General features: G+C 50.8%; 1 protein-coding gene across 1 annotated transcript; it reads right to left on the reverse strand.

The window, feature by feature from the left end:
* Positions 1-716: 716 nt before the first annotated feature.
* WDR66 (WD repeat domain 66) lies at positions 717-22858 on the reverse strand. Its single transcript, XM_010582180.1, is given in 23 exon segments — positions 717-1729; positions 2681-2782; positions 4610-4838; positions 7532-7675; positions 7884-7974; positions 10748-10911; positions 11120-11234; positions 11754-11938; positions 12250-12423; positions 13212-13360; positions 13453-13700; positions 15522-15716; positions 16296-16546; positions 16548-16655; positions 16836-16880; positions 17406-17483; positions 17990-18070; positions 18503-18611; positions 19093-19202; positions 19667-19807; positions 19961-20356; positions 22032-22178; positions 22772-22858. Coding segments are annotated over 23 exon segments (3444 nt in total). The 5' UTR covers positions 22802-22858; the 3' UTR covers positions 717-1577.
* Positions 22859-22952: the final 94 nt, after the last annotated feature.

Below are 22952 nucleotides of genomic sequence, written 5' to 3' on the forward strand. Positions count from 1 at the left end.
GGCTCCGAGGCTGGCCCCTCAGCCGCCCTGGAACCGCGGGGACAAACCGGCGGGGGGCCGCGGGAGAGCCGCGGCCGCGGGGGCTGCCGGGGGGGGAGACCGGCGGGTCCTCCCGCGGAAGGGTGGCCGGACGGGGGAAGAGTTTGGCTCCGCGGCTCCCTCTTGCCCCGGCGGCTGTGTGAGCCCGCGGGCAGGGAGGGCGGGTCGCCGTCCCCGCGGCGTTGCGTGGCGCGGAGCAGCTCCGGGTGGGGGGGGGTATAAGGCGCGGGGAGGGGGCTCCGGCAGTGGCAGCCGTGGGACCCGCTCGCCCTCAGCTCGGCGCTCGGCGCAGGGACGGCGGAGCAGAGCCCCGCTCCCGGCCAGGCGGCTCACGAGTGGCAACCCCGTCCAGCCCTTGCGCAAGTCGCCGTGACACTATTGCAGACCCTGAGCGTGGGGATTGGCAATGCTTCCTGTTAAGCAGAACATCTGCCTCGTTAAACAGGACGCTTAATAAATCCATAATATTGAGATTTTTTTTTTTTTTTTTTCCCCAGCAGTTATAAGGTTTCTCGGTTGCCCAAAATAATTCCATGGAATCGGGGTGGTTTTAAGTAGCAGAGGATCTGCTCTGCCACCAATTCATGGAAGTACATGAACATAGCAGTAAATGGGCAGAGTGTTACATGCGAAGCAATGGTCTGCAGAAAATTTCTCCTGTTGCATACACAGTGTGCTCTGGTCATGGTGCCACTGGACTCCTTCATTAACTTGCACCTAGTGTACACCTTGCCGTTTGTACTAATTGTACAATCACAGACACTTTCAGAGTACATAACAGCGATCTCTGTTTAAAAAACATTGCCACTGAAAGGAACGCTTCTTGAGGGCCTACATTATTATTCAAATTGATGCTGAGGATGATGTAAAGAAGGAAGCCTGTTCAACAGCACTTGACTGATCTTTCTACAGCAACTTATATCAGCCTCATTATGCTGTTTATACAAACACAGTAAGATGCTGTCCCATTGGTATTACACTACTAATTGGAACTACTACTTTCAGAAAGAAAAAGTAAGTTTTAAAGGCCAAAATGGAAATCTGGTTTTAATGTATATCACAGCATTCCTTTTTTTACTGACGTCTGTTGGATTTATAATTGCAAATCCATTCTAACCTATCCAAGCACTTTGTACACTACATTTATCAGTGTATTTAATCAATACAATACTTTTCGATTGCTCTTTTGCTGTCAAGTTTCACAAATAAATACTGTCTTAATGTAATGAAAATAGACTGCATCTGGCATAAGCCCACCTGAAACGAATTCTAGGAAGCTTCCAGCCAAGGACAGGGTGGCCAATGCAAGAAGACAGTGCGGCAACTACTGCTTCGTTCTTTACAGCCACCCCAGTGTTGCCCTACATAGGTTTGATCTCGTAGGTTTGTGGCATGTGCTAAACTGGGGGCTTATTCTAGAGTTTGATTAATATGAAACTATGTGACCTTTACTTTGTAATAAACACAAAATAGAAATTTTGCAGATATTTGAGGAGAGGAGACTGGAAAGTAGGAACGAGTAGAAAACTTTGTGGCAGCTATGATTCTGAGTCTTCGTAGATCAAAGATTCATCTCTTTTTTTTCTGTTCTTTTTTTCTGGTTCAGCAATAGGTAAGCCAAGAATGTCAGTAGCGAATATCTCCGCTGTGATTTCTGCTGGAATTTCTTCTTCAGTCAAAGCTGCTGCACCTGGAGAGCAGTAACATCAACACAAAACACACAATAGCAATGTAAAAATGGCCTTCCAGATTGGTAAAATTTATAAGCAGCAGTAAGTGGATGGAATGCTTTTAAAGATGTACAAAGTAATCATGAAAAAGTATTGGTTTACTAGCTTAATACTTGGTGCATTCCTGTCAGGGATCAAATCTGCTGAATCTGCGAGGCTGCGAGCCTCAACTTGCAGTAGGTCCGTGCCTCAGAAGAGTCAAGGGGTCAAACGCAACTTTTACACACCGGCGATTTGACATGATTTTAGGATCCCAAGGAATCCAGGGATTTCAAAGTCAGTTTGTAGTGCTAGGCAGTTCCTTCAGGAGCTGTACCTTCGCTGCATGTGGCCCATTGCCAATGGCCCTAACCAGATGTAGTTCTGGACTGGTGTGGACTGGGACATGAAATATACAAAAATGTGGCACTTGTCAGCAGTTCCAATTACAATGGACAATGCCACTTGGCTGAAATCAATGCTGTAATTTGGTGTTCTAGACTGATGTAGACTGGGACATAAATTGTAGACAAATGCGGTAGTTATCAACAGCTCCATTACAATGGGCATTGCCGCCTGGATGAAATCAACACTGTAATTTGCATATTGTAGGATTCCTTTTTGCCTGTGGACTTTGGCATGTAAACCTTCCACTGTGTGTTTCTAATTTCAGTTCCAAGCCAGCAGATAAACAGCAGTGTAATCTTGTCAGGTCCCAGTTACATTTCATTGTCCGTTTATTTTTAGATACACCCATGCAATTGCTGCATGGATGAGGGACAATCTATAGCTCTACGACTATTTTTGCAATCCCACCTGAGTGTTTTTGACAGCTCTTGGCCTAACAGGGTAATGGGTTTGCAATTTAAATTACTCTGTTTGGGAATTGAAATGATCCTGCTTCTGTGCTGTGTGGAATGCTAGTCCTGTACCTGAGGGATCATAGGTGTCCGGTTCAGATCCTCCTCCTGCAGGACGCCTGCCCAGCAGGGTGGTCAGACACTGCACCAGCTCGTCCTCTGTCATATGCTCTCCTGTACACAGCAAAGCAATACCAGCCTCTTGGGTTATGGTGTCATTAGCACAAAAACTAGAAGGCAACTTGAACAAGGACAGTGTACAAACAAAACAGGACAGTTTGAAAGAAGATTCGGCTTCTCTGAGATAGAGATATACACATCACCAATCAAAATGCATGATCCCAACACAGGAAAATGTTGATTCTAAGGAAAATTGTTCTTGCATATTGCATTTTGGGCAAAAATGTTTAGCAAAGGGAGAAATTCTGATGCAGATGGCTCTTTAGGCTGCATTGCGCTTGCAGGGGCTTGTGCTTCTATTCCCACTGAAGAATTCCTGGCACAGGGCAGACCGCAGCCCGTGTAGCCCCATGTCCATGGCTGTAGCCATTTCCACACAGAGGAGGAAGAGGAAGGTGCAAGAAAGTCTTGATCTAGTATTTTGGAATAACCTGGACATAGCACTTGTTCCCAGTTAGTGGTTGGCTCATGCCCCGAAGCATAAGGTTATAGATCTGTTATGAAACTGTTCTATCTAATGTATCTATTTATGGATATTCACACCATCTGTATAAATAACTAACCTTTCTCACACTGATTCAATCCTTGGCTTCCAAGGATCTTTGTAGCAAGGAGCTTTACCAGGTGATTGTGCTGGTTTTGGCTGGGATAGAGTTAATTTCCTTCACAGTAGCTAGTATGGGGCTATGTTTTGGATTTGTGCTGGAAACAGTGTAGATAATTCAGGGATTTTTTTAGCTATTGCTGAGCAGTGCTTACACAGCGTCATGGCATTTTCTGCTCCTCACCCCACCCCACCAGCGAGTAGGCTGGGGGGTCACAAGAAGTTGGAAGGGGACACAGCTGAGACAGCTGACCCCAGCTGACCACAGGGATATTCCATCCCATAGGATGTCATGCTCAGCATATAAAGCTGCGGGAAGAAGAAGGAGGCAGGGGGACGTTCAGAGTGATGGTATTTGTCTTCCCAAATCACTGTTACGCGTGATGGAGCCCTGTTTTCCTGGAGATGGCTGAACACCTGCCTGCCCGTGGGAAGTGGTGAATGGATTCCTGGTTTTGCTTTGCTTGCATGCACGGCTTTTGCTTTACCTATTAAACTGTCTTTATCTCAACCCATGAGTTTCCTCACTTTTACCCTTCCAATTCTTTCCCCCATCTCACTGGGAGGGAAGTGAGCAAGCGGCTGTGTGGTACTTAGTTGCTGGCTGGGGTTAAACCATGACAATGATATACTGGGTTAAACAGCATTTCCCTTTACCTGCTTTAATCCTTAACTGCACTTTTGCAACAGGAGCAAGACAATAGAAGTTTGTTATTTACCTCTCTGTGGCATTGACCATAAGCATATTTACACACATCTTTACAGTGTTCTCCCTGATTCACCTGAACTAAACCATCCCATCTTTTCAGTCTTTGACACATAGATGCAGTCCAGGACTGACCAGTTTCATTCCTCCTTTCTTGTCCTGCTCTTTTTCAGTTTTATACTACCTTTCTGGAGACTGTGTGACTGGAAGAGGGAACAACGATTCAGATAAGGGTTTACTGGAAGAAGGATGCAATTCACGAAGATCCATACTCATCATATGACAGACAAGATACCTCAGGCCAGCAGAAATTTCCAGAGCAGTAAAAGAAGTGCAGCTGAGACAATAGATGTGATTATTCAATTTAAAATTTTAAGACAGGTGGCTCCACACGCCTGCCCTGGTTACCAGGCTATAGTTCCAGATTAGTTTTTTGCTGCAGTGAATACGTTCTGAAATTGAAGGCAGAACTAGCAAGCATAAAACTAATATTAGAAAAGAAATAACTCACCTCTGCACTGAAGCAGCAACAGTAAGTCTCCTCTGTCAATAACTTTGTCTCCATTCTCATTATCATAACCAAGAACGTGAAATGCTTGTTGTATTTTTTTCATTGACAAGCCAAACGCAGGTCGATGATTTATATAAAGTTTGATAAAATCCCCTAAATTGATTTTTGTCACTTGTTCTCCAGTATCCGCATACTTGCTGAATTTTACTTCATTTATCATTTCTTCAATCTAAAGATCAAGGCAAGACAGATTGTTACACGTTTTCTTTTTGAAGAGCATCGGGCCAGTTTCCGATCTCATGAATGCCAATGTACCATAATTGTGCACGTACTGGTACCACAGATGCCATGACCATATCCCAATAATAAGCTAGCACTCAGCAGCTGAGGATGGACATGGCTAACAGTTACACGCTTGCTGTTATGACAAAATTAGGTAAAGACAGGGTAACAGATACGTAGTCATTTTAGGTTTCCTCTATTTTCTTATGCTAGGCGCTTGGTGACTTTGCAGCTGTTACCTTTGCCACAGCTGTGTCTCCACTCTGGGGACAGTGGGCAGGCAAACCACAAACCAGTAAATATACCATCCTGCTACAAAAGTACATGCATGAATGTCCTGACATAACCAGGCTGCATGCAGTATATACACACCTTGGCCAGCATAAGCAATCTTGCCCCCGCCCCCACCGATCCGACATGGTCTGGTGCAGTTCTGCCACTTCTCAAGCCAAATCTGAAGTTTGCTCAGTGGGGCTGACTTCCTGCACAGCTGGATCACTTGCTCTTCTCTCAGGCAAGCGGGCAAGCACTGGCCGTGCTGGATACTATTGTTTTTCCTGAAGTCTGGTGCTGTGAGTCTGCCCGGCTGGCAGCTGTGCAGATGTGTGTCCGAAAGGCAGGATCTGCTCCATGCCTTCATTGTACTCATGCTTCAGGAGGGAGCCCCTTTGGAGATACATGGGCAGCAGAGAAATGCCGGAGAATTCCCTGTGCCAACACATACCAAGCCTGCTGCTCCCCAGGAAGGGAAGCTGATGCAAGATCTCCCTGGGGAGGACTTTGCATTCAGCCTTGGGCCTTTGTCCTTGTGTCACAAGTTTTTCCACTGAATGAAGCCTGGAGAAAGGGGAAATCTCAGCCTTATATTTCTCCCCGTAGCAAATGCCATGCCAGGCAAGAACAGTCATTTTCACTCGGCTCCGCCTGATCTGCGATTAGGTTTTATATCAGCCCCATTGAACGACAAAAGAAAAACACCAATTCCCAAAAGCTTTGCTAGTCAGGCCAGGCTGCCTTTCCTCCCTCCTGCTTTTTCTTTATTAAAACACTCTAGAGAGAGATGAACTTTCTCTCTCGATTTTAATACTGTCCTGCCTGCTTCGAGAAGCAAACTGTAGGTTGCCTGGCTTCACAACAGCTTAGCACCTCTGTTTCCATGCCTGAAATTCTGGTTTCATTTTTATTTGGGGCAAGGGAGGGTTAACAGTTATTCTTCCAGAGATATTTCCCAGGGGAGTATGTTCTCTCTCTCCCCCCAAGAGGTGAAAAAGTAATAACCCAAGGAAAAGATCTAACAAAGTACGCGGGGATAACACCACAGCTTGACACAAGGGCAGAGCAGTCATGGCTCAGATGAACATTTGCTGGTTGCAGGGACTCCAAAGCAAGTCTGTTAGGTGGTGGCTGTGGCAAAGGTCCTGCCTCCCATCTGCTGGCTCTCCTGGCAGAGAGTATGCCCAGGCAGATGGGGTGGCACTGACTCACAGCACCATCTCAGCAGCCTGTGGGGTTCCTGTGCAATGGCAGAGATGAACGCAGCCTCCCCCGCAGAAAGATGAAGGGAGCACAGCAATGTACCGCTTCCCTTGGGAGAACCCCTCCTGCGTTGAAGGGCTGTAGCTGTTGCAAAGAGGTCATTATTTAAATCTCCTTGCATTAGATTCACTAATTTTTTTTTGTATGCGCTTTAATTACCCTTTTGCCAGGTTACAACATTACAGATGAGGTTTATATACAATACAAACTGCCTTGTAGAAACAGCCACAAAAGGGGAAGAAGCAGCACCCTTATTAAATCAGTTGCCTTTGCTGTAAAATTTGAAGCTAAAAGCTCTTGAGAAATGTTTGATAGGAAGCTCCACTGCTGCAACCTGAAAGGCAAGCTCAGAGAGAGCTTCTGCAGAGTTTATCAGTTATGAAAGAGCTTTAAGTTCTGTGGGAATAAAAGCTGCTGTCTCCATCTAAAATCATTCTTTCATCAGTCCCAGGCAGAAGAAAAAAGAGGCTCTGTAAATGTCCAAATGAGTGATTGCATGGAGCTGGACATTCCCACCCGCATTGGTAACACACATAGGACGTTCTGGTTGAGTCTGCACCTGACCTGGAGGGACTTAGCCCATGGCCCACCAACCACATGCTGCATGCAAAGCAGCTCAGCCACTAGTAGAAGTCACAAAGAGACCAGAGCACATCGCTGCCTGCACTCAAGGCACTTTAGCCCATGGACTTTGGAAAGTTGGAGGCCTGCTTGCCCGAAGCAAGATTCATTCCTCAAGTTTCTCAGTTCACCTTCTGAAGAAACCCACCTCTGCAGTGGTGGCAGAGCATTCAACCTCCAGAAGACCCAGAGGTCAGCTTTTGTTGAACACTTTCGAACCATCAGGCTTCAGGTTTGCTCAGCCTGCCCCTGTGGTTGCCCTGTTCTCTAGTGAGGAACCATTACTTTTTGAGGAACTTGCTGCCAGATTCTGACTACTGCTATATTGATGCAGACCAGGTTAAATACATTGAAAGCCAGCAAATAAACTCTCGAGCCATCCAGCATGCCAACAGTCAGAATCTGACCCATGGGACACTTGGTAAATGCAATCAGTCTGGCTCTTTTTTCTCTTAATAACAACAATAAAAACAACGGACCGACCTTTTCCTCTGATGGATAAAATCCCATTGCTCTCATTACAGAAGGAATTTCCTCCAAGGGAATATGCGTTGACACCTGTCTGGTCTCCAGTGTATCGATACCATGGCTGCGCAGCTGTGCATAGTAAAAATAGTCTTCCAGTTCCTGCGAGGGATTCAAGCAGATACTGTAAAGTTCAGTTACCAACAGGCATAGAAGATAAGACTTCTTTTAAGATTTACTAGCAGGCATATCAATGAGATTGCTGTTAAAGGCAAGCTGGACAAAAAATAAAGAAATGTCAGGCCTGTATAAATTAATCTTAAACTCCAACCAGATGTTGCTAGACAGCGTTCACGGTGAGCATAATTACCCTGAAGAATTCGCCTTCTCTGCCACCATCCAGTAGGTTGTAGAATGGGATCAAGTCCTCCCCACCTAGGGAAGCAGCAGCATCCAAGGCACTGGCAGAAGCAGAGAAAAGAAGGTACAGGAAGGGTTCATGTGAGGAGAGATTTCATGTTTCCCTTTCTAGTCGTTGTTCACAGACACTTTCAATAAATAAATAAAATCCCTGGGCCTCAGAATTCAGGAAGAAAAGCATTGCCTTGAACGGTATACTATTTTATCATCAGCCTGCACTTCTACAGCATATTTCATACCCAGGTTTTACATACAATAGCACAGTGTGGGAATTAATTATTACTGAATGGTCCTCTTGTTTAGTGGAATGAGCACAGGGCTGGGAGCCAGGAGCTTTTCCATGGACTTGAGCTTGGTGTCTGGCATTTAGCTTTCCTGCTTCCTTATAGAGACATTGAGGGAGATGAATTAGCTAGATCAGCGTTTTGAACATGCAGAGAGGGCTGGGGCTTGGTGTTTGCAATAAACCACACAAACCTAAGCTCCCTGTTCCTTGATCTAACACATTCTTCCCCAATAACTCAGTGCAATCCATTACTCTACTTCCTCTGCTGTGGTGGGTGACTGTGTCGCAGGTGCAGTCTACATTAAAGTGAAAGCGTCTGAGTGCCACCTCTTTGTTTCAATTTCATAGGCAGTTGGAGCCAAAAGAATCCGTTCAGCTTGTGCAGATGAAAAAGGAAACCAAGCCTGGTAGTGCAATCATGGCGTAGCATTGCCACATAATACCCCACGCCTGGCAGCAAGGCTGCAGCTTTCATGCACACCTCTGTAGTGCTGCTTCCACTGGGGTTTTTTGCAAGCTTCATGCTTTTTTCGTAATTAAGTTATTTGGGTATTAAACACAGTGGAGATGCACAAGATGCCAGAAGCAGCAATAAAATGATAATTAGCTCATCAAGAGCTTCGCTCCAAAAACAAATTACATAGAAATGCAATGTTGCCTGGACCCTGGCCAACCATTATAAAGAAGGATCATTTATATTCTATTGCCTTCCTTAAAATGTCGCTTATTCTGACCCCCAACCGCTTAAGCCACACAAAGTGGAAAAGAAAATAAATAAGCCCATTGCTTTCCCACCCAGGTTTCCTTTGTTCTGGCACATGAAGGTGAGCTGGCTCAGCACCCTTTGGGCTTTCCTTGGAGTGAGCGGTACCTACAAGAAATGTTTTACACAGGACCAGCATGTGTCTTAACCATGAAGCCTTTGTCCTAGGAAGATGAGGGGCAACGGTGTTTCAGAGGTGCACTCCAAAAGGCAAAAGCAGGAGGGAGGGCTAAAAGCCAGTTCCCGTGGGGTTGATTTGCCAGAAACCTGGGTGACATGCAGAATAAGCCACAGACCGACAGAGACCATTCCGCGCCATCTACCCTTTCTAGCTCCAACATGGGCTAAGCTCCCTTTCCAGTCCTTGAAGCGTGAAGGTGAACTGGCCTGGCAGTTTTCAGCTCATTCACAGCTGCCTGCTCCCTTTCAATGTACACATGTGTCCTATGGGGTGCCTGCAGCCATGCTCAGGAGAGGAGAGCCCTCTGCCCTGCAGGCGCATTGCGATGAGCAGCTTTGGTCCTTGACGTGCAAAGAAACCAAAATATATATCCTGCCTTTGCCGTGTTACCCACCTGCCACGTGGGAGCACGCGTCTGGCACCGCTGCCCAAGGGAGCTGGCAGAAGGGAAATTGCACACTTGTAGAGAAAGGCGGAAGAAACCTGGCAGGGTTTATCACTGACGCTCTGGGCCAGAGCCTGGAAATCCTCGTTTGCAAGAGCAGCCTTCACTCCTCCAGCCACCCCATTTACTGCAGTCCATTTACTCATGTAAGCAAAGCTTTATAGGATTAAGGTGGCTTGTCCTAAATCCAGTCTTCAAATGCAGGGAGGATTTCCTAGCAAATGCTGGCCTATCCCATTTGGAAAGCAGACACTTTTGTATCAGCAGCTGCCCCATATGCTCCTCCTGCAGCCAGTGCCGCTCCTCTGATCCCCTGCCTAACCCCGAAAATCCCCCATCACACTGGCCAAGCCCTCACAAGAACCAGAAAATCCTCTGCTCAACTTCTTACCATTTGGGTACCATTTCCCAGACTGGAGTATTTTATAGGTGCTATGGCCACCGTCTGTGAGATCTGCTGATTTAATCCCCCCTATTGACTATGTGGCTACATCACATAGAGGGAAGCAAAGCCCCCCCCGCCAGACTCTGTCCCTCCTGTTTCAGCTGCTATACCACATAGCTTCTCAGGGCCTGACAGGTTGTTGCAATCTCAGCTGACCCCACTGCCATGCCACCATCCCAGCCTGGTACATGCTGTCTGTAGGTGCTGAGCCAGGGCATTTGGAGAACCTGTGTGAATGCAGGGCATGAGGCTCCACTATTAATAAACCCAGTTGCAGGCCAGGTATCCGAGAGCTGGCACCCCCCAGGGTTGAGCAAAGATGCTGCCAGCCTCGCTTCATCCTCCTCTCAGCAAGTGGTTGGTCTCCTGCTTGCACGAGTGCTGGGACCTGTCCTCCACCCTGTGACCCTCCTTGCCAGATGCAGTTTGTCAGCCTGGTCGCGGGCATGGTGTTGTGGAAGAAGAGTGAAGCTGCACAGCTTTGTCACTTGCCCCAAAAGGACCTGTGCTAAGAAAGCCCAGCAAAGAAACACTCCCCATGCAGCACCCTGCTGTGTTTCCCCATGGGTGCAGCACCACCCTATACACCGGGCTAAGCACAGAAATAGCTGGGAGAACTGGCTTTAACTCCTCTGGACACAAACAGCTGTGGAAAGCCGTAACAAGACTCTGTTCTCCTTCCTGCAGTACTCACTTTAGGTTGACCTTCCATTTCATAAGAGTGCGGTCATTCCCCCCCACTGTAAAGATGTAGCATCCATCATAGGAGCTAGCAAGGTCAGAGACACCATCCGGGTGGCAAATGAAAGCTGAGGATTTGTGGGGGTTGCCATCGACAGGCAAAATCTGCAAGCCCACCTGTAAGGAAAGAGGGAGCCTGGGAGGGCTGGGGGTCCCACAGGAGGGCTGCATGCCAGGGCAGCACTGCATCCTCCTCCCAGGAGCTCGCTTAGCTCTTGGGCAGGACCAGCCTATGCATGGTTTTGTCTGCAGTGAAAGTCCCCCAGGGACCACCACCTCTAGAAGTGGGGGCTCTTGTACAGCTGGGGCGGATGGGGTTCCATACCTTGTCCTTTGTAATGTATGCCAGATAGCGTTTCTGGGGGTCCGTAGAGTTTGTTGGTGGGAGGATTTGTATCTTCTCCAATGCGGAGCCATAGGTTGGTCCCAAAAGGGTCTTTCTAAAGGCAAACAACATTTTCATCCATTTCAGGGCTCACAAAACATTTTCCCTCTCTGAACGGCTGCTGTGCTCAAGGATGGGTAGATAAGGGGAGGTGTGGTGGGTGCAAAGGCTTTGTGCTGCTGGCTGAGAGGACAGGATAGGACAGGGACCCTGGCTCGTATGGACCACACTGGTGCTAAGAAAGGCATTTAGTACTCAGGGAACATTCAGTCCTTGTGCTTTGCTCATGTAGGCTCCTGACTCTTTATCTGATGTCCAACTGCTGTGTCTCAAGTCCAACATGCTGGGCAGACCGAGACACACCTGCAGCCGCAACCTTACTAGATGACACGCTAGTGAACAGCAGAGTGGACACAAGGATGGAGCAACCTGGGGGCCCTAGAGTAATCTCAAGATCTGCATCACAGATGGGCAAACACATGCTCATGGGTGGGAGTAGGGCAGGCATTAGACAGAGGAGAACATAGTCAGGATGGGGGTCCCAGGCAGTGGTAGGCATGAATCTCTCTTCTACCTGCACATTTTGGTCGTCGTGTTGTAGAGCTTCATTTTGTAGCAGTTGTTGGCAGTGAGGATAAAGGACTCAGTGCTGAGCTGTGGGTACCAGGCCAAGCACAGGGGCACGGCCATCTGCTCTATGCGGTCCCTGTGCAAGACCACCAAGTGGTCCTTGCTGCTGCTGTTCAGGTCATATTCAACCTGGAGAGAAGAGAAGGAAACACGGCAACTCCCCTGTGGTCTGCCAGTACCTTGGACCTTGCAGATTAACTGGATCTAGCATCTCTCACACCAACTGGAGCAAGCAGCCCGCAGTAGCAGAGCCTCAGCCCTGAACCCTAGGCAGATCTGCCCTGAGACCAGGCTGAGAAACGACCGCCTGCAATGGAGCTGGTGGGGAGAGGGTTAGGAGCTGCAGAACCAAAGACTGAGTGTCTTCCTCGATACCCTTGTCCAGCCCCCCACTTTACCCACAAAGTTCCACTGCCCTTTACACTTTCACATCAACCTACCAGCTGCCGGTCCTCTCCAAGGCTCAGGAGCCTGGGCTCGTTGCTGTCTAACTGGACCCCAAAGAGAATGCTCCGGATGGGTTTGTAGTGGGAGTGCAGCCCCGCTAGGTGTTCCCAGCATCTGCTCCCATTTTGCAGGACACTCTTGTAAACAGTCACTGAGTATTTCTCATCCTGGAACGACAGCGCAATTGTCAATGAGCCATGATCCCTGGGCACATCCCCTGGCTGGCAGCAGGCAGCTTTGCATGTTCCCTCCAGGCTTAACTCAGCCCTTTCAGTTTTGTGAGTCCCACCAGGAGGGTTAGAGTCACAGCCAGATAAAACACTGGGTCAGACAGATTTGGGCAGCTGCTCCCAAGGGCAGCACTGCAGCGGTCCTCAGCCTGGCCAGAGCATCCTAGCTGGCTGGAGGCCATTCCCTGCCATGCTCTCACAGCAGAAGGGCAGAAAATAGAGTTCAGTGACTCCCCAGAAATCACAAGGAAGGTGCTTCCCACTGCTGTGCCCTGGCATCTGCATGAAGGAGGAGTCTTTTTCTTTGTACAGATCATCCCCAGTTGCTACGACCTCTGTGCCAAACTGCTTCAACGCTGCCTGAACACTTCTGCACTGAGACATGGGACCAAAGGAGCAACCCCCCTTGCAGTGCACCAGCCAAGAGGAAATCCCTGCTCCAGCCCTTTCTACAGATGGATGCAGAGCTAAGGCTTATCACTGAAGTTAGTGATGGGACGCTGCCAGCAGCAGGTCTGTGGAGCGGCTGTGACTGGTGACATTTTTGCAGAGTGACTCTTCAAGCCAGGAAAAGCATTTCAGAGTCACGAAGCCCCTGGGGAGGGACAGCCCTCTGCACTGCTTGATCTGCCGTGTCTCACAGGATGGCTGGCAATTCCCAGTCCCACTGAAAGCTGCACCACAAGCTGCGCACATAAATCACCGAGAGGAAAAAACAAGCTTACAGCAGTTGCGAAGTACTCTGAATCATGAGAGAAGCTAATATGAGTTATGGGACCACGTGAGAACTTGAACTCTCTGCAGCTAGACTGAAGGGAAATGGCATCGAGGATGCAAACGCTTCCATCAGTAAAACCAGCAGCCAGAAAATAACCTGAAAAGCATGCCCAAAAACTCTCACAACACAATCGTTCCTTCCGGGAAGCCCAGTGCTTGGCACATGGGGAGGTCACAAGGCCAGGATACCTTTAGGGTCATAGGACAAGCACTGGATGCCAGACTCAGTGAATATCCTGCTAACGAGGTGCTTGGTCTGCTGGTAGTCCCACACCTTCAGCAGTCCACAGTCACTCCCCACGGCAACAAGGGCCTGCCGGGGGTGACAGGCAACAGCATTCACAGCTTTCTTCGCCTCTTCCATGACTTTTTCAAAGTTTGTCCTGTCTGTTGCAACATGGAGCACAGTTGCATCGGAGGTTGAAAGGATAAAGTTCCTGTTTAGTGTGAGAGAAACAGAATTTGATGATTCAGACTAGCTGGCTCACGTCCCTCCAAGCTATATTACACATCAGTCTCTTTTTGGCAACTTAGCAGGACAATCACTTATATTTTGCAATATGCAATATGCAAACATTTCTTGACCTGGAAGGCAGGTGGCACTTTGTATTCATGACCTGGTAAATCTCCATGGGAAGGCACTGGAGCCATTTTCTACTTGGATAGGCAAGCCAGAAGATGAATGATATCTGTGTAGCTTTTGCCGTTTGCAAGTCACTGGTGTGTGAGACAGACAAATGAGCAATTGAAGATACTCTGAATAGCCTTTTCACATGTCTCCATGTCACCATTGCCAGTGGTTCCATGTTGACGGCAGTGCATGGACAAGGTCAGAGGACAGTTTCAGTCCCGCACCACAAACGGAGCAGCTGCCTGTCTGTTCTTTCAGCCACGCCAACCGTAACGCAGTGAAGAGGGTCCCACTGCATAATTGGTGACATGTAAAGCTGACATCTGAATAATTATGCACATTACAGAACAAATATGTATAGTCATCAGTTCGCCTGGGGACTGAGAGTCTGGGCCCAGTTAAAAGGTCAAGAGAGGACCACACAGAGATCTAGGAGCTGCACAGACAGATGTGCATGGCTGCATCACACAGGCAGCTTGAGTGGGGAAACGGCAGCCTCTTTGCTAGCTGGCCCATGACGGCCATCGGCTTATGTGCATCTGGCCCAGGCACTGAAGGATGCTGCACCTCTTGCATGCCTCAGCTGGGGTCTTCAGCCATACCTGATCCCATCAGCCTGGTGAGATGAGCAGGCTCAAGGCTTCCCCCTTGGTTTTCTGCCTTTTGTGCTGCCCAGAGCAGCTGCAAACGGCAGGAGCTGCAGCAGCAACCCAGAAAGAGGGACAAGAAAACTGAGACCGACAGGGAAAACCAAACTGTTCCCCAGGGCGCTGCTCCAGGCTGGAGAGGAATCTGTCCCATATGGCTCTTTGGAAAACATGTGTGGCTAAGGACAGACGTTGCCAGGAGAGCCTTAACAGGAGTGACAGACATATGGTTTGCAGGCTGGATCGAGCCACAGAACAGCTTCGTCTGGCCTGCAGACTTTCTATAAATCCTCAGACACAGCTACGTCCCACAGAGGAGCAGAAAGGGGCTGGTGACCAGGCTGGGGCTGTCCCAAGCTCCTGGGTCCACGTGGTACAGCCCAGCACTGGTGCTATGACCGCTGGGGCAGTCTCTGCACTGCCACTGTCCCGATTATCTTGCCCAGCCATGATAAAATCTAACTGGAAATAGCCATCCACCGGAGGGGTTTAAGGGTGGGGGGGGAGGATTAAGGGGCCCAGCTGGAGCCGGAGGCTCAGCATTAGCACTGCTTGGTGTGCTGGGTACGTGACAGAGGAGCTGTGCGCCCTAGGACCAGCGGATCACCTCCGTGCCTGCGTTAACGCTTCTCTCACCTGTGCCAAGGCATCACATCAAGTTTGGAATTTAAGATGTGCTGGGCCCCACCCGGGTTTTGGTGGGAGATGCCTGGGGGCTGTGCAGGCAGAGGCAGGCTGCCCAGGAGACATCCCCCTGCTTGTCTCTGGTGGGCAGGTGGGACAAATACCCAAAGTGAAAATCTGCAGAGCGTAAAGGGGCATGTTCCCTCCCTGTCCTGCCCAAAAGCCTGAGTACAGAGTTGAAACCTGCTCCGGCCAAGGCAGAAGCCCATGGGGCAGCTTTCAGATGACCACCTCCCCAGCTTTCAAGCTGCAGGGCAAATACAGGAGAAGACCTGGCTTCATAAAGGGGCACTCACCTGATGACGGAGGGCTGGCTGCTGGGAATGCAGGAGGTGGAGCAGGCTGGGGAGGCACTGGGAGGATCAGGAGGGGTTTTGGAGAAAGAGATGGACCGAATGGGACCCACTTTGCTGTGGCTGTAGCAGGTGAGGAGCTGCAGCTGCCCGTCATAGAATTTAACCTGGCCTTTCACATCACCTGTTACTATGCAGCTACAAGGAAGGGAAAGCTTTAATCAACACACTGATTGAGAACTCCCAAATATTTCTCAGATAGCATCCTTGGGCAGAAGCAAATCTCTTCCCCTTTTCTCTGCACAAGTGCATGAGAAGAGCCCCATAGAGATGTGCAGGGGGAAAGCCCAGGGCTGTGCAGAAACGACCAGGCTCTGCTGTGTCCCTGCAATGTCCCCTGCTCTGTCCCCAAGGCTGTCAAGGCGTTTGGTGGCTGTCTGCTCCCTCTGCCGGTAAAGGCCAGGAGGCTGAGCAAGACTCACCCACGATGCTCCGTGATAGTGGCAATCCAGTGATCTGAGCTACTCCAGCAGAGCTGGGATCACATTACCAGGAGTTTTCAACCTACCCCCCCCCAGCCAAATTCATTGCTTGAAAAAGCCGGAGCAATGACTCATAAATCAGCAGCACTTTCCTGCATTAATTTCCCTGGTCCTCACACGCTGCCAAGTGACTTAAAACTGCAATACTTGGCTCATCAACATAAGCTCTGCCATTCCCACAGCTGAGATGTCCAAGGACTGCACCTACGGCTACTGAAAACTGCCATCCCATTACCTCTCAAACACCTTGAGCACAGTAAGGCTGTCCTTCTGCATAGGCACCAGTTTGGTGGCCTTCATGCTGTGCGGCTTGGCTTGCAGTTCCTTGGAGGGGGTGCAGGGACCGACCACATCCCACACCACCAGCTTCCCAGCAGAGGTGCCCGTCAGAGCTTGGGAGTTGTTAAAATGAAAAACTGACTGGCTGAAGTGTCCCACCACACTGTTGAAGGTCTGCAGAGAGAGCAGCGAGGCCGTGCATTCATCCTCCTCAAGCAGGGACATTTCTGCTTGGTCCCTCATGTGATGTTCCCTCCCTGTCCCTGGCAGGGTCATCAGAGGCAAAAGCCCCAGGAAAAGATGCAGCAGGGCATCTCTGGGAGAGAAAGCCCCTCTTGACCTCAGCTTAGGCAATCCTGGCTTGTCCCTTCAGGAGGCTGAGGGGGACAGGCTGGGGACATGGCCACTGTTTTTGCTTAAGGGGATGGGAAGGGACAGTGCTGCTGCCAGAAGGAAAGCCAAGAGGGTGACATGCTGTGGTCCCCCCTGTGCTCACCTGGCTGCTCAGGAGCGGCGCTCCGTACTGCAAACCGGCATCGTCCTGGAGAAAGTGGAGAAAATGTCCAGGACAAGCATTTTGGAACTGTGCTCTGTAGTGCCAGTGTGTCCCCTCCCCATCACCCAGGCACTGGCCCCGCACCGTAGTAACCAGAGCAGGGCTCCTGGGGCAGAAAGGCTCCAAGACCTTCCAGAGAGCACAAAACACCCTCTCCTCTCCCAAAAGCTGCTGACTGGCACGAGGCACACAAAGGGCCCATGGGAAAGCAGGGGTGGCAGAGGCGGAGAGCATCCCTGCCACAGCTGGGACCGACCCCAGTGTGGGAGTGGAGGGAGAGTGACGGTCTGCCCAGATCACCTTCGAGTCTAGTGAGGACAGGGGGTGGGGAGGGTCGAGGGGGGCAAGGGCAGGGGCAGATCTGCAAAACAAAGTGAGACCCCAGTTGTGGGCAGACATCCAGCTCCGCAGCCCACATTGCTTTGCTAGTGTGCGGCCCCCTGCACCACCTTCCAACCCTCTGTGAGCGCATCTGGCACCAGAAATACAACTTCCTATGTCCCTACTTACCCACAGGTAAAATATCACCTGGGTTTTGCTGTTGCTAACAAACTCACAGGGATTTTGGGGGTTAAAAATTACATAATCCTGAAATTAAAAGGTTAGAATCATATTAATACCAGGCTAAGCAATGCTTTCTGCTTATTCTTTCATGCAAAACATCTGCTTTTATCCAAAGCCCGCTTCACCACCTGCACCGAACTGAAAACAGAGGCCAAATTCCCTGTGAAACACCAGAGCTGTGCTCTCTCCTCTGTGAGCAGGGACAAGCCAGCAGGGCCATGGGCTTTTCCTGCCATGAGCCCTGGCCAGTGCCAGGGCTGTGGTGGAGGACATGCCACCAGGGTCCCCTCCACATCCCATGTCTGTCAGGCAGCAGAGGAGCAGCAATAACAGCCCCGAGACGCTCCACTGCATTGGGGTGCAGCAGGGATGGGGTGTGATCCTGCCTCGATCTCCAGCCAGCATCTACCAGCAGCCCCATACTGGATGAGGGCACTGGGGATGCCGGGAAGGGGGGGAGCAGGTGAGGACAGGGCTGCCCAGTCCAGCCCAGTCACAATCCTCTGCACCCCTCGGCCGCAGTCACTCACCTGATGGCCAAACTCAGGCCTCAGCTCCGTGCTGCACATGGGTTTCTCTGTGGGTGAAGTCCACTTCCAAACACAAACTCTCTGGCAGAGAAGGGAAAACCCAAGGGATGTTTGTGGCTTTCTGGGAGCTCAGGGGAGCCAGGTGAAGCCCATTCCCTCCAGCTGCAGGGGATGGGGAGGGTATAAAAGACTGGAGCAGGATAAACCCAACATGTCCTGGCAGCACAGAGCTTAATTTCAGGAAATAATGTTAGAAATTGCTTCAATGAAAGGCATTGGATTCAGAAGCTTTTATCCTAGCTTAAGATCCATTTTCTTAACTCCACAGCATTCACTTTAATGAAATCCAGGTCTGCCTTCCAGTGGCTTGGCAAAACCAAACCATCACTCTGCAAACCTGCTCCACCTCTCTTCTGCTCGCCCCAGCTGAATTCCCCCCTCCCCTTCACTGCACTAGGAAAAACTTCAGGGATCTATCCTACAAGGCTACAAAAGAGGAGATATTTTCTTTACCTGCACTGTACCAGCACTAATGGTTGCCAAATACTTTGCATCCTGGGAAATAGCAATAGCACTGACCCCATCCTCTGGATGGCTCTCAAAGATGGTGCGCACCGGTATCCTACGGAGCAAAGTCCTCATGGGGGGACTCATGGCAGCACAGTGGGTTCACGGCAATTGCTTGGCAAATCTATGGCACAGCCCACCCCGGTCTGCATGGCGGGGAGGGATTCTGCAACCGCCGGCGCTGTCACCGCACCTGAAGCGGGAGCAGCCAGCACCGCAGCTGGTGCTGAGCATCCTCTCCATCCCTTCCTCCCAAGTAAATGGCTCTGGGAAACAAGTCACCAGTCATCTTTTAAGAAAATACTACAGCCTGGAGATGTGATGTAATTCTTAGTCTGGGGGAGCTCAGCCCCATCTCGGTGTCCCGTGGGTATGGGTGATATGAGGATGATGAAGCCCTTGGTTCACTTTTGGCTTCTTGGCCACTTTACCCCATCCCCACGTTTCTCCCATTTGACTCTCAGCTGAGGCTGGAGTGTCCTAAGCGATTTACCAGACACAGGAGGTTTCCAAAGAGGAGGTTCCAGGGAGCTTACCCGGAGAAGGAGTCCCACACAATGATCAGAGCATCTGGCCCTCGATCGGCGGTTGCCACCCAGCGTCTGTCTTCACTCACGCACAGGCAAGAAATGACATTAATGTGGCCCTGGGGAAAGAGAAGCAGCAAAGTGCCTCGAAGACTCCAGACCTGATGGCTAAAGCATTCATCAAACCGCTTTGCTCATGAGCTCCCCTTGTCTTCCCTCCCAAGGGTCCTCCACTCTCATTCTTCCAGCCCAACTTTTGCACCCCATTTCTCACAGGCTCTTCCGAGCCCATCACCCTGTCCTTGTGCTTTGCGCTGACTGCAGCTCCCCCAGACAAGAAGCAGCGGAGAGGAGGGGCCATGCTGCATGTGCCGCTCATGGTCACTGCTGCAATCCAACACAAAGCACCTTCCACCAACACGTGCTGGGAATTGCAACAGGCGTGCAAGCAAAACGACGCACTCCTTTGCACGGGCTGCTCCTTGGTTCCGTTATGGGTGGCACCTAAGCACCAGGAGAAAGAGACAGAAGGAGAGAGTTCGGGAGAAGGGAAGGAGGAAGATGCGCGGGCTGCGTGCCAGACCTGCAGGTGGGACTGCCTGTTCCCCAGGACATCGTGGATGACCACCGTGTGGGAGGAGACATACAGGAGCACCCGGTCCTCCCCGTCCATCAGGCTGTGCACAGCCAGGCTGCTGTTGTAGCCCAACACCCAGGACAGGCTCTGCAGGGAAGAGGCAGAGCTTTTGTCCCTGGCACATAGCGGCCGGGACAAAAAAAAGCCACAAAATGCCTCTGCGGTGATGGGAGAGAGCTGGGCAGGAGTACTGTGTGTTGTTTGGACCATCATGATGGCACTGTGCCCACTGATACTCACGAGGGGGTGAAGTTTGGTCTGCTTGTCCTCCTGGAAGAGCATCCCTGGCGTGGCTGCCCACACCAAGCTGGCAGAGCCATTGCACCCATCGTCCTCCCCGCTCCTCTCTTGTGTTTCCTGCTCCCTGCAGCCTGAACGAGGGTTGGAAATGGTCCCCTTGGGCTCAGGCAGTGCTGGGTATGGTCCAGGGGGTCCAGCACCCTCCAAAAGTGTTGTCCCAGCAGTGTCTTCTCCCAGGGCAGTCCTCAAGGCGGTCGTGTCTTGCCTCGCAGCCCAGGTGCTGGGCAGGGTGTCTGGGATCCCCATCCCTGAAGGAGACCACGGGACACCCAACAGTGGATCTGCTCCAGCACCCTCTGGTGCTCCTTTCTTCTCCTTGGCAGCAGCGAGGGGGTCCTTGGAAAGGGAGAGAGGTTTCTGTGCGCACTGGCTCCTGGGCTAGTCTGCAGCTAATGGGAATGCACCCCAGCATGTCTCAGATCCAACCTACGTCACTCAGGGCAGGCTCTGATAGCAAGATACTCCTCTGCTCCTAAACTGCCTATGGATTTGTACCAGGGAAAAGTTTCCCACCAGTCGCTGCTTATCTTTCTGCACATCTGATCCTGCCCTCTTTGCACATCCACAGCATCCCGGATCTCACACTAGAACCTCTTCCAGGCAGCTTCTATCACCTGGGCTAAGATGCCCGAGTTTCTTCTCCAAAACTAACTTATGAGTCCTTTGAAGGCAGAAAGTCTGGCCTTTTTGCTCTCCATGTCCTGACTATTCCCCGTGGAACAGTTATTGACTGTTGCAAGGGGCACATGGTCATGGGCTGGTGTCCTGGTTTTGGCTGGGATAGAGTTAACTATCTTCCTAGTAGCTGGTACAGTGCTATGTTTTGGGTTCAGTATGAGAAGAATGTTGATAACACACTGATGTTTTCAGTGGTTGCTAAAGAGTGTTTACACCAAGTCAAGGATTTTTCAGCTTCTCATGCCCAGCCAGCAAGAAGGCTGGAGGGGCACAAGAAGTTGGGAGGGGACACAGCCAGGGCAACTGACCCAAACTGGCCAAAGGGGTATTCCACACCATGTGACGTCATGTCCAGTATATAAACTGGGGGGATTTGGCCTGGGGGGTGATTGCTGCTCAGGAGCTAACTGGGCATTGTGCATCACTTGTATATTCCAATCCTTTTATTATTATTATTTTCATTTTATTAGTGTTATCATTATTAGTTTCTTCCTTTCCATTCTATTAAACTGTTCTTATCTCAACCCACTTTTTTTTTTTTTCCCGAATTCCCTCCCCCATCCCACTGGGGGCAGGGGGGAGTCAGTGAGCGGCTGCATGGTGCTTAGTTGCTGGCTGGGGTTAAACCACAACAGCTGGAAAGGGAGTGATGGCAAATTGAGGTTAAAACCAGGGGAATCAAGTCCTGGGACCAGGGCTGAGATGGCTGCAAAGGGCTCTGCAGCAATCCCAGCTCTGCTGCCAGTGCCTCTTGCCATACTGCCCAGTGAACATACAGAAAGCGAGGGTAAAAATCCCACCACCACCTTCCTCGGCCCTTCATCAGCCTGTTAATAAATGTATTAAATAGCCCTGGGGTGTCAGAGCTTGCAGCAGCCCCCAGACAGGCTTTCCCCAGTCTGAGCACTGGCCACTTAATTCTTGTTCTTGGGATCCACATCAGCTTTTGCCTCTGCCCCCAGGACTACTTGGTTTCCTATAGCAATCTCTCATGCAAGGTATAAACCTCATTTGGACACCGTTTCTGTTTCCAAGGGAGGTAATATAACGTTTTGTTCAGCATGGGGACGAGGCCAGGTTCCCTCCTGCTCATGTAACTCTCGGGCAGCTCAAGTTCTCAGCAAATATTGATGGCTGGCCTGAGACTACGCAGAGATACTGCATCTGCCGAGCCCTGCTGGCAGGGTCCCCGCTCCCCCTCCCCAGGGACGTCTCAGGAGAAACCATGCCTGGGAGACATTACCCCTTGGTCCTGGAGTCAGGGGCTCTGCTTCCGTCAGGACCTGCCCTCTAACCCTGTGTCAGGCAGGGTTTGTGGTGGAGCTGCCCTCACCTGCTCAGGCAGCACGGCCATCTCCCGAGCTGTCTGTCTGTCCTGGGATGTCTCCTTGGGCTCGCTGCTTACTCCATCTCTTCTCCTGCTTGGGTCGTCCAGTGTAATTTCATGTGAACCATCCATCCTCACCCTCCTTCCAGGGAGCTGGGGCACAGAGATGCTCTGAAATACATACAAACACCCCCCCACACACACCCCCCAGGGCTTGGCTGCACAACAACCTGGAATTTGGCACAGCCAGAGGAAAGGGCACTTGTGAAGCTGGGAAACTGGTGCCAGAGCCCCTTTTCAGCTCCAGCAACGCTCCCACTGAATGCAAGCCAGCCCAGCACAGCCCTGGTTACTCCAGCTGAGATCAGGCTCCCTCCCTGTCTGTCCGCATGCCGTGCTGGGCATGGACATTTCCCCTCAGATGGGGTTTTGTCACCGTCCCTGTAAGCAGCAGGGCTACTCCTGGGCAGCAGCTGGTTCATCTCTGGCTTCACGGCTCTGGATTTGAGCTGACACCAAAATCTTACACATAGAAAGCTTTCACAGGAGTGGAAAGGGGGCCCTGGGAAAAAACCCTCCCTCTGGCCCTGGCAGGCAGGACGGGTGCTGAGGGACAGCCACAGCCCCACGGGTCTCACCGGGGTCACTGCCGAGCTCTTCCCAAGCCCCATCCAGGCCTTGGTGCCTCCCCAACTGTCCCATCCTCCCACTGCCCCGAGGGACCCCCTGGGGACCCCACAGCTCACCGGCACACCAGGCCCTGCTTCTGTTTGCATCCGACCGCTGTTCCCAAGCAACGGCTCCACCGGCTGCGCCAACGGCTGCGCCAACGACAGCCCGGAAAGCACGGGGCTGCATGAGCAGAGAAGGGGGGACCCTCCTCATCCCCACTGGCTGCCATGGAGAGGCAGCGCTGAAACCCTGCCC

The sequence above is a fragment of the Haliaeetus leucocephalus genome, unplaced genomic scaffold (assembly GCF_000737465.1).
Source record: "Haliaeetus leucocephalus isolate CR32 unplaced genomic scaffold, Haliaeetus_leucocephalus-4.0 Scaffold840, whole genome shotgun sequence".
Lineage (NCBI taxonomy): Eukaryota > Metazoa > Chordata > Aves > Accipitriformes > Accipitridae > Haliaeetus > Haliaeetus leucocephalus.